Source organism: Amblyomma mixtum, chromosome 3, assembly GCF_055824585.1.
Source record: "Amblyomma mixtum isolate Tamu chromosome 3, ASM5582458v1, whole genome shotgun sequence".
In the NCBI taxonomy this organism is placed as follows: domain Eukaryota; kingdom Metazoa; phylum Arthropoda; class Arachnida; order Ixodida; family Ixodidae; genus Amblyomma; species Amblyomma mixtum.
The window spans coordinates 93,147,894-93,164,985 of record NC_143014.1 but is presented as its reverse complement, the minus strand read 5'-3'; the positions used below and the strand labels follow the sequence as shown (position 1 = coordinate 93,164,985).

The 17,092-nt window shown below is 48.5% G+C and overlaps 1 protein-coding gene across 2 annotated transcripts in view; it reads right to left on the bottom strand.

Annotated features, from left to right (window-relative positions):
- Nucleotides 1-17,092, bottom strand: part of Caper (RNA-binding protein 39-like protein Caper) — a 69,892-nt gene that overhangs the window by 27,264 nt on the left and 25,536 nt on the right. For both annotated transcript variants that reach the window (XM_089580123.1, XM_089580124.1), the window contains 2 exons: nucleotides 12,124-12,238; nucleotides 8,748-8,840 (listed from right to left, as the gene is read on the bottom strand). In XM_089580123.1, the coding sequence (XP_089436249.1) occupies nucleotides 8,748-8,840; nucleotides 12,124-12,238 (208 nt within the window). The remainder of the gene's footprint in view (nucleotides 1-8,747; nucleotides 8,841-12,123; nucleotides 12,239-17,092) is intronic.

The following is a 17,092-nucleotide window of genomic DNA, read 5'->3' as shown; positions in this document are numbered from 1 at the left end:
TTCAGTATCCCTTTAAAGTCTTTGTGCGTTTTGCTCTTCATATATGTGTTGGGAGACTTCGCAGACAAGTTTTAATAGGTTCGCCAAGGTACGAAAAGCACACATGCCCACACTGATGCCTGAAAACTAACTTTCAAGCAAACATGCGAGCTCAATGTAGAGCCACATCACTGCGGCTATCAAGAACCATAAGGGATGCCAAAAAACCACCTCTGGCATGTCAGATACGTCGGTGTAGTAGTGCGTCGCTGGCGACTGACCATCCATGCCCACGAGCAGTTTCACGCTGCCAGACATTACACACGATCATGACACAGGACGCTTCAACAGCTAATTGAGAGTTCTAGAACGAAAATGCATGTTTCCGCGCAGTAAACGCAAACATTTTGCGGGACTTTATGCTTTATGTTATAACATTCAACGTATGCAGGGGAGATAACTAAGGTGATAGTGGCGCCATCTGGTTTGAATGAACAGAACAATTTCTACAACAAACTGGTGCTTGTTAGGCCTAGGTACTACCGAATCATCCAAAGAAATAAAAAAACAGGCCAAATTTATCATCCATCCAATTTGTTATGGACAAGATAAGGTGAAGCGAAAGCCCTGTACCCAGTTTATAGCCATTTCACGTGCCGAAAACGCACTAACACCGACGAGTTCGCTCCGAAGCGAGAGGCGCCACTTTAGAGCATGCCGCCATGTTGGCTGTCCTTGAGCATCTGCTGCTAGAGGAGCATACGCCATGTGCTTGATGTCACAGTCCATTTTCTTCGACCCTTTTTGCTGCATCCGAACCACCCCATCCGCTGCCGGCGTTTCAAACAATCAGGTGTGGCCGCTTCAGCAGACTATGACGCTTTTTATTATGATACAAACTCGGAATACGGACCCAGGTGTGTGCTATACACTGATGCGACTTACAGGCCGGAAGATACGGTGTGTGTGTGTGTATATACAGTCGAACCCGGATATATCGAATTCGAAGGGGTTCGGAAAATAGTTCGATATAGCGAACATTCGATATACAGATATAGGCTAAAACTGCACTCCCGATCATAACAAATTGTAGCTTACCGTTTGGAACAGCCGCGAATCACAAAGTATGGGCACGCAACGTGAAAGCGGTTTACTTCGCGGAAAAATAAATCACTAATTTTGGGCTGCTTTTTCCTCTGGGAAACGAAGTTCAAAACACTGGTCTCGATCTTCTCGAGACTGTCCAGGTGCGAGAGCCCAGTGCCTTCCTTTTCGCCGCAACAGCGCCGAATCAAGCTGAACGCTGACGCCAGTTCAGTGGCTGTGCACGGACGCATTTCTTCGACAACACAGTTGCCCTCGTCGTCGATGGAATCGGTGTCTTGAACGCCAGCTATTCCGGCCACAATGTCCTCATCAGCGAGGCCGGCTACCGCTTGAACTTTGCTGTCAGCGTTAATAAAGCCCACAACAGTCACTTCGGACGGAACGGAACGGTGCCGGGAAAATTGGACAAGTCGCGAAATGCGTCGTCCAAGCACTCATCGTCATCTAAATCTTCCGGACATTCATCTCCGGCCACTTCAAGGCCTGCCTTGCCAAAACAGTTGGCTACTGTGGCCTGCTTCACGTCGCGTGCTAAAACACAGGCATACACAAGAAAAACACGCGAGGCGCAGATGGAGCGGTCTGAGTGAAGCCTATGCGAGCAGCAGTAAACGCGGCTGCGAAGGAACGACAGAGGAAAAAGAAAGAGCAGGGAGAGAAATCGGAGCTCTGGGCTTCGCTTTTTTTTTATGCGAAGCATATTGCTAGAGCTACCACTCACGCCGTCGCCGTGGGACCCCCACGTGACACCGTGACGTCACACCACGTGACATCGGATGAGAGAGCCGGCCTCCACTTCGCGCCGTCGCCGTGGGACCCCTAGCTGTCACACCCGCGCATTCCCGCGCATTTCGAACGCGCGTTCACACTCGGTGTAGGTGAAACGCTCGCTCCACCGGGCAGGCAGACGCGGCTTCCGTGGCAATCCAGGCGCTCACCCAACGCGCGTCTCGGGGTTATTCGGCGTTCCGCTGTAGCCATGCCGTTGTCTTCCCCCACGACGAAGGCTTCTAGTGGTTGTATTAAAATGACCAAGTATTCAACCAAGGAAAGCCATGTATTACCAAGCCTAGCCACTAATATGCTTTGGATTCCCCAGGCTTAGCCAAGCTGAGCCTCAGTAATTTTTTTTTGAGCTCTCTCTTCTCCCCAGACGCACGAGTGACCGTTTTCTCTCTTTCTTTCCCCAGGAAGCGCGGCTTGGAAACATCGTCAGAGTCTCCATGCCGCGCACTCTCTTTGCTGAGCTCCAATGACCTTGCCCAAGCACACGCCGGCGGTACAGGAGGAGCGGGAAAGCTCGCGCCGGTACAGCGCAAAAGCAGGGAAGAAAAAAAGAAAAAGAAAAAAAAGGCTCTGCGCCTCCTGACTGACTGCGGTAATGTTCTCCGCTGAGGCGGCTGAGGACCGGACAGGAATGTCTTTGGGGAAAGCGCACCTTCCAGGGGCACGGCGCAGCGTTCGATATATCCAATGTCCGGCGAAAATGGAATTCGATATACAATGCAACTGTCCTATACTTTTACATAGTATTTTCAAGGGGTTAATCTGTGTGTTTGATATAGCCAATAATTTGAAATATGCGGGTTCGACTGTATTGTGGAGCAGCAAAGGTGATGAACACTGGGTGATAAAACTCGGCGCATTCGATGGAACGGCTGCGTGCCTCGTTTGATTGTTTACAATGGTGCAGTCGACAAACGTCAGGCGCGACCGAGATCTCCACGACCCACTCCTTCGCAGTGGCCGGGAAATTCTCCGGCCACCTGACTCGCCGCTCATAACCTCTATCCCGTCGGAGAACCGTGCCAACGCCTCCTCGGCGGATTCGGCCCAGGCCCCCCCTCCGCAGCCCTCTCTACCCTGTCTCTTCAGCTACGGGAACTGTCATAATTCACCACCGTGCTCAGCAGCAGTTCGGGGTTGTCGGGCTGTCCAGTGCCACTTCCGGAATTTCACGATTTTTCCGATGACTCAGCAGCACGGGTACAAGCTGTCGAAGTTGCTGCTCGGCACTTCGCCTGGTCTTCTGACACCACATTCACCTTCACAGAAGGCAGTCTCCGTGATGTTGCTCGCATATGGCACCTGTATGAGGCCGCCGCTACACCACCTCATCAGCCTAGGCAGTTGCCCTCCTGGCTGCTTTTGCGCTGCTGCCGAGTGCGCACGACGCCAATTTATGCGGATGCAGTCATGGTGCCAAAATATGAGAACGCCGACCGCCGTCTACATGTAAGAAAAGCTCCGTCTGCTCGAGGCCTGCAACATCGCCTGGCCCACGCCTGCTACCAGGCAGTATGTTGTCGATAGACTGTACGATTTGATCCATGTGGCTACCCTGGCCACCCAGGACACTGACTTAGTCCATGTCTTCGTGCTGCAGGACACCTTGCGTCACCGTGGAATGCATTCTTCCTCCATAAGTCTGCTGAAGGCCCCAACATGCAGTGTCAACACGGGAGGTGCAGCACAGGAGTGCCTCGATTTTCCGGGAGCGTGTGCGATACATGGTGAAGTGCTTCAACGTGGTGGGTGGCTACAGCTTCCTCCACTGCACCGACACTGTTGAGGACACTAGTTCACCGCACCGCGATGGAACATCAGACGCCAAGGAAGTTTCGTTGCATCCAGGCAGGGCAGGTGGTTGAGTTCTCAGTCATTGGTGGGGAGAAAGATCGCAGGGCAGCCAATGTCATTATACTCGACGTGAAAACTGCGCAGGGGAGTCACAACGATGTCGGGAAACAACACGCCGACACCCACCAGTTCTCACAGTGAAGCCAGGAAAGGCAGGGTGTTGTAAACGGCATCAAGCATTACGATGCCGTTGCTTCTATGGCCGCCGCTGCCATTGTGATTCGGGAGAAGGACCCTTCCAGACCAGGCAGAACCTTAGGATACCGCACAAGGAGAGGAAGCCACCGGCAAGTCACCTGCATTTGCAGCCATTTCAAGAACATGACTTTCAGCAAGCCTGCGGGACGCTCCGGCGGCAGCTTTGTGTAAAACAGCAGCAGAAAAGAGATGTTGATGAGACCACCACCCTACAGGGACAGGCCCCGTGTCTACAGGTCAATGTGGCTGAAGGACTTCAATCTAGGTGGCCAGCAGGACACCCGCTGTGCTAGAGACTGTGACAGGCCTGTATTGTCAGCGCCAAAGCAGTCCCGCCCAAACAGCAATGCGTCGCTTGCTAAGACCACCAGATCTAAAACAAGGATGAGATGCCGGCACCACCATCACCGTGACTCAGCAAGAGAACAGGTCAGACAAAAATCTGAGCAGGACTACGACTGCAGCGCCAAGCTAAGGGCAGGAAAGAACTCTCTGAAGGCATCTGATGGACGTGGAGAAAATAAAAAAATAATAAAAATAAAGACGTCGCCCAATGGAGACTGACGATGTACGCACATAATGAACCTGCCCCCACTTTTGCTGTCCAGAATTTACTTGCTTTTTAACCTCTAGCTTTCTGTTATGGTTACTCAGTTCTCGCGCAGTTTTCTTGGCAGCGTGCCAAGATGTTGCCGGCTGAAAACATCACAACAACATGGCATCACGGTGGTGGGAAGAGGTGGGTGGGGTGCAGCGCAGGCGCTCAGTGAACTTCGCAGAGTGCCAAGACGTTGTGTGCCCTAAGGTAAGGCTCAAACATTTGCACTACACATTATAACCATCCTCTGTGTTTTTTTAACCTCGCGTAAACCCACACCTGACCTTCAGGGCCAATGATCAGCATGTTCGCTTTATCTCGCCGTGATTGACCGACTACCACAAGGATCGCATCAAAGTGTATGATGCTAAACACCAGCAACACCATCACGTCTAACTGCGCGCGTTTGATGATGACGGAAGGACGGACATGTATGAAATTTTGACTCTCCCAAATAAATCTGCGGGAATTTCTTTTTCCCACGCAATGAGCCCTCCCCCCTAAACTGATGTCAACTTTTTTCGAAAAAAAAAAAAGTGGTTTCATTACGCGAGTACATATGGTATTTTTTAAAAAGACACGAAAGATACGTCAGTGCAGGTGATCTGCAAGGGTAGAATGTATAGAAATGCAGACATTCTGTATGTGATAGTGCAATAGGTAACTGCTCCGAATACAAGAAAGAAGCATTAAATGTTATCCTAAAAAGAATCGTCAACACTATATTGTACGGCACAAAACTACACTCGGTTGACATGAAAGAGAGATACGATGAGTTAGGCATCCTTCAAATTCGTGAACTATTTCACTTTGTTGTGTTAACACGGTATTATTATTCAAATGAATATAAGACTCCCGTAAAAAAAGATGTCACCTTGAGAAAAACAGAACGCTTTTTTAAGCCACGGGTTTACACAAACTATGGTAAAAAGATGCGCAGTTATTATGTACAGGCTGTATTGGTAGGATGATGACTGACATGAGAAATTGGTGTGCAAATTATTTCCCTGTGTATAGCTTGAGTTCTTTCGTATGTGCAATTTTGTGTTCAATTTTTTTTTGTTTGTGTTTTGTTTGGTTTATTGTTTTTTTTTTCTATGTTAGTATGAGTGTTTAGACAAGTAAAGTATACATATGAAGGTATTTCTCCACCTGCTGCCTGATCAGCCAACAAGCAAAATGTGCTTAGGCTGATCAGAATTTATGAATGTGTACGTATACAGACAAATAAAATTTTGATTTGATTTGATTTGAATTAAATAGAATTAGGTAAAATTAATTATCAGCTTTCTCATTTTTGCCTTACAGCGCTGATTATATTGCAAAACTGACGGCCTGTCAACACAGAAAGTCAGCCCAGCATCGCGGTCCCAAGAAGTTGGCCTGTATCGATAGGGTACTACTTTCTAATCAGAGACCATTCTAACCGAAAATGGAGTGGTTATAAGCTAGAAAAGATCAAAGAACAAAATCCAGGCATCATATGACTGGCCTATTATGGAAGTGTAATGCTTCCGCTGACACCGATTTTTGTGTTCGGATCAAAGAAGCTACAGTCCACCAGCATTCCCTTCAAATCAGTAGCAACCCATCCTTTTCAGTAAGGACATCACTAGCTTGAATCGACAGGCGGAAGGGAATATTTCTGTTGGCCTCAATGTCCCTTAGGCTGGCTTTCCCAAGTTGGACATATGCATACCACATATGGCTTGACTGCCTGTTTCTGACAGGGCAAATAAGTGAAGCTCAAAACCAACGCGCACTGAGAACTTTGTGGTAGCATGTCGTTTCTTCATTTCTGCAGAGTAAGGATGTCAAAGTCAACGTCAATGCTGTTCACGAATGTTTGTGAAATGCACATTTCCTTTTACACCAGGGAACAACCAGAGTAAATCCCTGCGTGCTGCAGGCCTGTTTTGCTTCTCTGTTTCCATTATGTGGGCTGACAATGGGCCCAGCCAGCATGATGCCCGCCTGCATATATTATACTAAGAACTGATCGAAGGATTCTTGGGAAAGTAAGGTTTTCCGCTAGTGCAGCCTAACGAAGATGTAAGATTACACGCGGAGCCATAGAATTTTGTTTTCAAGGAAACATCGGCTTTTGCCACAAGCTTAGTGCAGATTACTCGTATTTTGTCATAATGCAGCAGCACGTAGCAGCTTTGCCTTTTGGCACAGTCTAGTGCAGGAATCACATCATCGGCAAATTTGCATGTGAATGCTTTCTTATTTTTTAATGCTTACAGCCCCATACGCCCTGCTGGGAACAGGTATTGGCAGGGGGGCGTGTGTTACCCGCCGCTCATCCGAAACTATTTTAGACCCTGCAAATAGGTCAGCTTCCCTTATAAGTCCACCCCTCAAATTCAGATGGCCCTTTTCTATAGAAAGGTCAAATTATGTGCAGCAGTATAAAGCACCTAAAGGAGTTGGGGATGCCGGTAACCTAAACTGCTAACCATGGCACACCACACGAAGAAATGGCGTAGGCCGCCGAAGTGTGCGGTCAGCCTGTCGCGGGCTAGGAGCAAGAATGACTGTGTCGCAGGACACGTACTAATGCTGCTAGAGGGTGGAAGTGCTCAGATGCCAAGGCCTCCGCTAGGTGCTGCCTTGACCACGGCTAGCCAGGAGAGGAGCAACGAGTGTGCACGCGATGACCTCCAGCCTGGCTGTCTTAATGAACCACCAAGCGTGCGCTACACACACCGCGATCCCCTGCTGCACTGCAGTGAAGTATGCTCCCTGTGCAGGTGCATACTTCGGTGCTCCGCACATTAAGCATCAGCATGGCTCTGCGGTACCGTCTCATGGCTCCAAAAAGTTGTCACTTCACCGGTTTCCAGTGAAATTGGGATTGGGCATTCCTGCTAAGCACCCCAGATCTTGGAATTAATTGGGCTGGAGCAGGCAGCTGATTTTGACTACCTGGTAAAATTTAATTAGAAATTATGCCTCTGCAGAAATTCTTTGAATTATCCACAATTTTTAACTAATTTTTAGCTGAGGTTTTACTGTATCTGCCTTACAAATTTTAGCATATATTTGATTGTATCCTTCATAAAGAGAGAAATGATGTAGGTTAAAATGTACCCACCCAATTGATTGAACCACAAACACTTGCGGAACTTGTTAACCGCATTCTTAAAAAGAAAATGCGATAGCATCTAAATGCCAACTCCAAGGGCCCTTTCTGGGCGTACGCGAGAATCTGTCTGCGCATGCGCACTGCAGGAGAACCTTGGCGAGGGGCCGATATCTGTCCGTGCCAGACATCAGTGCACGGGCTCTCGTGTACGCGTCGGAAGCCGGGTTCGGTTTGCAACAATCGGAGGACCACGGGAGTCTCGGTGACTCTTTTCTTCATGGCGTCAGCTTCTTTCGGGTTCCCCGAACTTTTCTTCAAGGTTTAATTGGTCCTTTCAGCGCCCCCAAACTCCTTTTCTTCACTGCTTGAAATTCTTTCCCTCGACTTGAGAGGGGGAGCCAGCCAGCACCAAGGACATGGAGATGCATGCCCCTTTTCGATGCCTGTTCCGGCGTACGCCAAGAGCGCTGACGCTGAGCTCGTACGTCCAGGAAGTGTGGTTGGAGTTGGGGCTTTAGGCTGCCCCCTAAGGCATCCACAGTGAGTGTCTAATGTTAGTCTTGTGATCTTCCCGCCAGAGAACCAGTTTCTTCAGTCACCTTCCAGAATGTTCCGAGAACCTTCCAATAGGATCATACTAGCGACCCACTAATCCACACTAATTAACCTTAATACATTTTTTGGGACCTCAGATTTTCAAATTTGGCGGTGCCCTAAGATGGGTCAACTGGTGGTCACGTGGTGCTGATGACATCATGATCCCCTCAATCAAAATCACAGACCACGGGAAATCATAATACCAATACTGGCGCAGTGGTGTAGTGGCTAAGCAATGTGCCACTGCACTAGCAGGTGGCTGTTACAAACAAAGCCATTGGTGGGGCTTGTGAGACCCAGGTTGGTCTTCCCAAGCTCCCTTAAGGCTCATGTGCAGTGCCATGATGGAAAGGTGGCAACTGCACTGAATTTGACAATGGTGGGCAGTTTGCTCACAATCCAGTGGGTGGGTAGAGGTGATGTCACAACGTCACGTGGCCCTGACTGACCAATCAGAGAATTTCGTTACGGAGAAACCGGAAACTGCATGACGACAGCTTAAATGTTATCCAATTAAAAAAACAAATGTAAACTCACCAATGGCACAGATTCTACATCAAGGAACTCGACATATGCAATCCCTTTCGATCTTCGTGTCTTGTTGTCCATGATCAACCGCACATCTCGCACCTGCACATAAGAAAAAATGAAGCATAAAAAATCAACCTCCCACAACACATATGAAAGTGTCAAAATAATGAAATTCAAGTCCTTATATTAAAAATTAAAAAAAAAAAGAGAATAAAGTCACCAGTTAGTAACAAGACAAAGCCCTGACAGCACCAGCTAATCAGCGGGTGGATCAGATGCTCCAAAGGACAACAACTCTTCCCTTACCGCACCCATTAAGCATCGTTAGTCCACTAACTACCGTATTTACTCGCAAATAGGCGCACTTTTTTTCCAGAAAATCCGGCTCAAAGTTCGGGGTGCGCCTATTACGCGGGGGAAAATTTCCGGAAATTTTTCGACTCGCAGAATTGAACACACCGCGTAAACGCACTCGTGTACGGGCCGCACCCCGTTTTCGCGAAAAAAATGTTAAAAAAAAAAGTCCGTGTAAGGGCCGCACCGAAACTTTCGGAATGCACGCGCCGAGGCCTCCGCGATCGGCTCCGGCTGCGCGCAACGGGCGCTTGATCGCGGAGGCCACACACGCGCACAGGAGCTTCCAGACGCCGCCCACGGAGGGCGCCCAAGGCCAAGCTCATCATCATCATTGTTTTCCTCCGCCGCGAGCTTTCGCTATCTATATCGCCATCAGCATCTCCAGCTCGTTTTTTTTTTTGTTGTTGTTGTTGCTGTCAAGTGCCGGGATTTGCGGTAGCGCGATAGTTATCGTGGTTTATGGCTTTGCCGCGGAGCGTTGATGTTTTAGCTCGACGGGCAAGCACCTTAACAGCTACACCGCTGGGAGTTTGCTCTCGAACGCGGCAAGCGTGCGGCAGGTCGGAAAATACGACTTGGCCGAGAAGTGCGGCAGTTGCGACTGAGGCGTCCCTAAATTTTCGTACGCGACTCCAAGCGCCGAGGTTTTCGCGGGCTTAAGTCGGGAACGTTTCCGGCTGGAAATGAAGCTTTCCAAACAGACGTTTAAAGTGAGCATCCCTGAAAACTGTGTGCGGTTGTTCTACGCGATGTCGTTGTACGTGCTGTGGGTCCGCAGCAGCTGCGACGGCAGCAGCACTAGTAGGGACTAGTAGTCAGTAGTTCAGCAAAAACTTTGTTAAAATAAAGATTGGGAAGCGGGGGGTGGCGAGGCGTCGTCTTGCAATCGTGTAAATACAGTATTGATCACAGTGCCAAGTTCGGGGTGCGCCTATTATGCGCGGAAATAAAAAAATCTGATTTTTCGCGCCCTAACTAGGGGTGCGCCTATTATGCGAGTGCGCCTATTACGCGAGTAAATACGGTATTTATATTTTATTTACATGTTGTGGCAACCTTTTTGGTCCAAGCAGGAAGGGTAAAAAGTACAAAGGAGGAATGTTTACATTACACTGTATGAACAGCAGTTTACATAAATACATATATGCTTTCAAATTATGCATGTAGATACAGAACACTTCGAATGCGTCTTTGTACGACTAATATGATCACAAATGCAAGTAGTGGTAGGAAGTCACTATCAGTGGTTCGAAAATATTGTTAATGGTCTTTTTGAAGTTATCACATGTGAAAATCTCTTCAGGTAGTAAAACCCATTTACAGATTGCTTTTGGAAAAATAAAAACTCGCGGGAATTCGCCTTTGCGAAGTGAGAAGTCAAGCTTTAGATGTGTGTGCACCTATTTCGGAACCTTCCACGTTGCTCACAGGCTCGCAGCGCGTCTGGCTTGTAGTTAAAGGACTGAAGTTTAATTTCTGATGTAGTTTTCCTTTTTTCTCGTGAGGCGGTATTTTTTTTAATGCCCAGTGAAGACTCGCTTAAAGGGACTATGCAATAAATTAAACGAGATTACATAAAGCAGACGAGAGATAGTCATTCCATCACTCGTCACCCAAAAGCAAGAATTTTTGAGCTAGCATCAATAACAACCAAGTTAGACGATTAAAAATCACTCTCCTCCTCTCCCCCCTCAACTCGTACATGCCGAGCACCAGGAAAAAATAAAGAAAACAGCTCCGGGACTGGGCCCCGCCCGTGAATATGTAATTCGCTGACGCTCTGGACGCCGCCTAACCAACCACCGGGCCCTCCGGTCTCGCGGGGATCCCGGCTGGGCTCAGTGGGGTCGTGCTTCGTGGCCCGCTGATTGGGCTGCAGGGGTGTGATGGAGGCGCAAAGTTGTGCTTGCTCCAGGGCCGGTTGCGGGAGCGCGGGGAAGTGGGAGACAGGCGTGTGATAAGGGCGGAATACGGGCCGACACAAGCGGCAAGGTACGTGAGCGACCGTTATTCGCTGTCCCCGAGGCCTTTGCCGATGGGCTTTCGCGTGCCTTGACGTACAGGTCCCCAACACCGCAAGCTGAGAGCCTCGCACCCCGCCCTTGCAGAATCTGCGAGCGCTCGGCGAAACCCGCTAAGCAACCGCCGCCACTGACCCAAGTCAGCTGTGGCTCTCACTAGAGTTTTCCCACCGCACCAGTCTGTGCGCACATCCCCTGCGGTCCGCTGTCAGATGGCAGTGGATACTAGGTGCGCACTAGATGAAACAGTGCAGTAAAGTGCTGGTGTTTGTATCGTAGTTGTCTGCACAATAAATACGTGTACTGTAAATGTGCTACTTCTCTTGGATTGAGAGCACACAAGTGTGGCCAGAGCAGACCGGACCCCTTTTGGCTCGGTGCTCGAACCACACAGTGGGTCTCTCTCTTCGCATGCCCCGGGGACATGTAAGGGAGCCCACTCTTTGGCTAGGTACTGATCCCGTGCGCAGAGGATTTAAGGAAGCATCCACAGCGTGGATTGCACCAAAAAGCAATAATTTAAAACTGTATTCTTTTCTCTCATGCTGTTTCGGTTTCAACAGCCAAATGGCAGCTACGACGTAAAATACTAGTTCAGGTCACACGAGGCACACACAACCTGCAGCACTGTCGCTGCTTTTTTCGTTTTAATTCACAACACCTCTTACGCAACTCTGTCCAAGAGTTGGAATGAAAAAAAAAAAAATGTACCAGCAGTGATTGAAGTGCAGTTAGTGCATGACTCACATGAATTCATTTTGTCTGTAATGTCAAAGCCATCGTATTATAAATTATTCACCTGGCGTAAGTGAACTGCACATCGTGTATCGCATATACTGTTGTCCTGGACTGGCGTGAACTAGTTTGGTTTGGTTTATGGGGGTTTAATGTCCCAAAGCGACTCAGGCTATGAGGGATGCCGTAGTAAAGGGCTCCGGAAATTTCGACCTAGTTTTCTTAAACATGGTCCTATACTCGATATTAGGAAAGCATGCATGCCTCACCTTGCCTACGGCAGAAAAGAACTCCTCCAAATCACGCGCACGAATGCGCTGTGAAAGCTGCATGCAAAAGACTGTGCGCATGTCTCTCTCCTCAGGAGTGATGTCATCCAGGCCCCTGAAAGGAAAACCACAAAACTAGTTAAGCATATTTGCATTATTTGGCAGGGACATCGAAGACAAGACCGTTTAACTTTTGTCCTTAGTAATAATCTATTCTATGGCTGCTATAGCACAGCTTAGCTTGCTTTGTAGTGCACATGCGTGAAATACTATTTCAAATCAAGCCTTACTATATGCACGCATTACGTATTATATTTCTTTAGTTTAGTGTGGATGGCTTTTGTGCACACTAAAACAGCGTTTCCAATGTGGCAACATGCTTCAAAGCGCGAGCCCTCACTTCAGAGTCAATTCATTCCTGTTACTCGTTTTCCAGTACATCCAAAGGCCAAAAATGGGGCGCCTGGCTTTGATTCGCCTCCACTCTCCTATAACAAAACATAAAAGCAATAAATTTGTTTTATTTTCATGTTAACTGACGATTCTGCCGCTCCTAGGCCAGAAGCGGAATGTGCATTTGTTGACAAAAATGGTTCCTGCTTTAGCAACCAGATGGCGCCACTAGGCTGAAGTTATCGTTGAGTCTTTGTTTGCACACAAATAAAAGTGTAGGCGTAACAAACAGTGTAACGATCTGCAAAAATGTTTGCATTTAAGCAATTACACTATTCTAAAACTAACTACTAAATATGGTTTAGCAAAACGTTCAGTTGGGCGAGTTGGTAGATATTCATGATGTAAACAGCGCAAACTACAAGGGACAAGAAAAGAAGGGACACCTGTGTCCTGTGTCCCTTCTTTTCTTGTCCCTTGTAGTTCGCGCTGTTTACATCATGAATAACTACTAAAGCTTAGCAGTGGCCCTCGCCTGGCGTGCTTCAATGCCGAAGGCACTTAGGAAACCAACTCTATCTTAATTTTAATGAGCGATTATTCTATTTATAGTGTAATGTAGGACTAGACAACTTATGATAGGCTGCGGCAAGTTCCAAAGAACTCGAGCACTGCGTCCACTAAGGCTTCGATGAAAAGCAGGTAAGGCCTGAGAGCAGTGTGCTGCCTGCGTAACTAGTGTGGTTGCAATGTACTCTTACTTACAGATTATAGATAAGCTAATCTATTGCCATTTTCTATACATTGAAGTATCGACGCATCAATTTAATTTGAGATTCCCTCAGAGTTTGGCCCTTCAAACCGGTTAACTTGGACATGTCCTGAAGGGGGGTCGTGGCAAGGTCCGATTGGCGCCCAAAGTGCTCAGAGGTGCTCCACCACTACATACAGTCAAACCCGATTATATCGAACGGGGTTAGGTTAAATTATCCTTTATATATAGAGCAATTTTTGAGCATCATAAAGCTACAACATGAATCTAAAGGAAAATGTACTGTTACATCGTACAAAAATTAGCCATCACGTCCGACAGATCAAACTTCGGGCAACACTGGGCGACTCAAGAAGCTGGCTTTCCTTCAACATACCGTATATACTCACGTAATAACCCCCCCCCCCCCCACACTTTTACTCGGAAAATGAGTTTTTTTTTTTTCCTCGCGTAAAAGCTGCGTGCCAATCTTCAGGGCCATATTCGAGCATGTTCGTGTTATCTCGGCACGATTGGTCGGCACTGCTGATGATAACAAAGTCGACAGATTGCGACATGATGCAGCCAGCTTCTTTTAATGCGAGATACGCCGGCGAGGTAGCTCAGTATTCTGGAGCCCGTCACTACGGCTCTTCTACTCTTCGCTCACAGCGCAGCTCGGGTGACGTGACCTCTTAGTGATACAGTCCAACCTCGTTATAACGAAGTCGCATTTTGCGCGGAAATTCGTTCGTTATATCCAATATTCGTTATAAAAGTATGCACTCAAATTCCCGCAGAAAAGGTCGCTAATAAGATGGACAGCACAGGGTTGAAAAAATGCACTATCTTTGAATTTAACGCGTGGTATAAGCATATGAAACCTCGCCTTGCATTTCGTACTGGAAAGCAAGAGGAAACTCACAAATCGGGCTGCTGGCCAGGTGCGAAAACTGTTATTTAAAAAACGACGTAATCTTCGTTTGGCGGCACTTCACACTGTTTGACAGGTTATAGTTCTCGACGAAATCAACACAGAGCAGCGCTTTCCCGATGTCAGCTGATTTGGCCACAGGTAGGTTCCCGAGGTACCCCCTGAACTTCCTGGCCATGTCAGCGGCCTCGCCGCTGCTGAGAGCTCGCACTTCGCCATCTTCACATGCATCGCTGTTTCTAGCATCATCAGCAGAAACCACCTGATCAGCAATTTCTTGGTCGGTCAGTTCGGGCGCCACAGCCAAGTTGTCATCTGCACAGATGAATTCCTCGAACGTAACGTTCGGAACCGCCAGCTGACGCCATGTCGTCTCGCCGAAATTGTCCGCTTGCCTCCCAGTTGCATGCGAAAGCTTTCAGCCTACTTCTCGCAGTTCTCGGCGCCAACGGCTGCTTCTTCGCCAGACATGACGTGGCAAACAATCCGATGGCGGTCATTAAATCACTGCAGCCAGCCACTGCTTGCATGAAAGTCATTGTGGCCTCAGACGGAAGTGAGACTTCTCGCCTTCATTTGAAGGGCGGCACCAGACACAGGCAGGTTAACAAGGCATCTTCAACATCCTGTCTTGCTGTCATTCTTCACAGCGCCTGCAGAGTGGGCGTTTGCAATCTTCTGCCTTGCGCTCAAGATAACCATCTTATCTAGATAGATAAGAGTGCTAGGCGCAACACCGAAGTCTGCGGCAATGACTTTTCCTTGCGCCCGCTGTCAACTGCCCTGAACATCTTTATCTTCGTTTCAAGCGAAACTGCTGTTTGTTAAGACGCGTTCCGCTACAGCGTCTACAGATTGAACTGCAGAGATAGCGCGCGCGGGGCGCGGGTCGGAAATTGCGACGGCGGGGGTGGCCGGGGAGCGGGCGTCGGTTCGATCACGTGCCAGTCACGTGTTAGGCAGCCGTTGATGCTAGGTTCTATTCGCTCTCCCTAGATGGCGTTGCCTGCGGAAGCGCGGGTGATTCAAACACATTTTAGGTGTGCGCGCTTCAAAAGATCAAAATTTAGCGTGTTTTGAGATTTTTTCCTACTTGTTTGAGCATTTTGAGCCCCGTGAATACAAAAACTGCTTCGTTATAACCGATACAGTGTCAAATTTTGAATTTTTCGTTTCGTTATACAGATAGAACTCCCTTAGAAATAAAGCATGTCCAACCAAACTTTTCTTTCACTTCGTTATATCCGATAATTCGTTGTATCCGTGTTCGTTAAAACGAGGTTCGACTGTAGTGGCAATTTCCGCATATTTCCTTTCCCATAATTGCATGATTATTATTGTCTAATGCGAGAGAAATGTGGAGAAACGAGCGCAGGTGACACGGAAACGAAACTTGGCAACCACACACTTTTGCCGAGGATGATGATGATTTGGTTGTCAGCGCCATCTGTCAAACGCAAAACAAAACATTGCTCATAGCGCCGTTTGTGTGCAGCGGCAGCAAAACAAAGTAAAGACAACGCATTTGGATGTCAGCCACCCGCCATATTGCTGGAGCTGCGTGAGAGTGGTCTGTGTGCTCTGACTTGTACATTGTGGTGATGGGCCGTTACGCCAGCCACACGGCGGGTTTCAAGATAAAAGTCGTGGAGCATGCCTTGCAGTACGGCAACCGCGCGTTCGGGCGACTCTTCAATGTCAACCCGGTACGTGTGCGCTACTGGCGTAAACAAGAGGACGAACTGAGGGCTACCGGAAAAGATCAGCGCGCATTTCGAGGGCCCAAACAAGGCAAGTTCCTTCACATGGAGGAAGAAGTGCTGAACTACGTGAAGAGGCTGCGCAACGAAGGATGTGCTGTATCTCACGAGCTCATTGAGAACCACGTGCGGGCCACTGCAAGGAGTCACGGCATTCCTATTCTCGAATTTAAAGCCAGCAGTGGTTTTATGCGCTGGAACGGGGTATGCCTGAGAAGGCGTACGACGCTATGTCAGCGACTGCCGGCGGACTATGAGGACAAAGTGCGCGAGTTTCATTGCTTTGAGATACGTATCCGGGAGGAGAAGTTCCCGCTTTCTCAGATTGGGAATGCCGACCAAACGGCGATAGACTTTGATATGCCGCAGAACAGCACTGTGGACCTGAAAGGTGCAAGAAGCGTGCACGTGAGGACAACGGGCGCTGAGAAACAGCGGTGCATCGTAATGCTCGCTGTAACGGCGGATGGCAGGAAACTGCCACCGTTCATTATATTTAAGAGGAAAACTCTTCCAAAAGGCACATTTCCGGCTGGGATTCACATTCGTGCCCAAGAGAAAGGGTGGATGTCAGCACAACTGATGGTCGACTGGCTCAAGACAGTCTGGGGACAGCGACCAGGTGCCCTTCTGCCGTCGCACCTTGTCTTAGATAGTTTTCGTGGCCATTTAGACAAATACGTCCGGCGCCGAATGAGTGAGCTGCGAACAGACATCGCTGCAATTCAGTGCTACAGCCACTTGACGTCTCTGTCAAACAAACCATTTAAGGACAACGTGCGGCGCTGTACGCAGAGTGGATGGCAGCAGGCAACCATGACCTGACACCGACTGGTAAGATATGAAGGCCAACCATCGACATGCTTTGCCGATGGACTTTGGAAGCGTGGAATTCAATTACCCCCAAAGTGATCGTCCGCAGCTTCAAGAAAACTGGAATCTCAAACTGCTTGGACGGCACAGATGACGCATTGTGGGACAATGACGACGACGACGAAGTTGCGAGCGAAAGCCTCGACTCGGAGAGCGAGGCCGAGTGACAATGCGAGACCGAGCCAAGCAAAGTGTGAAATAAATTTTTTGTTCACATCGCATCCATGGTTTCTCTATAGAGGTAAAGCTGCGACTGCA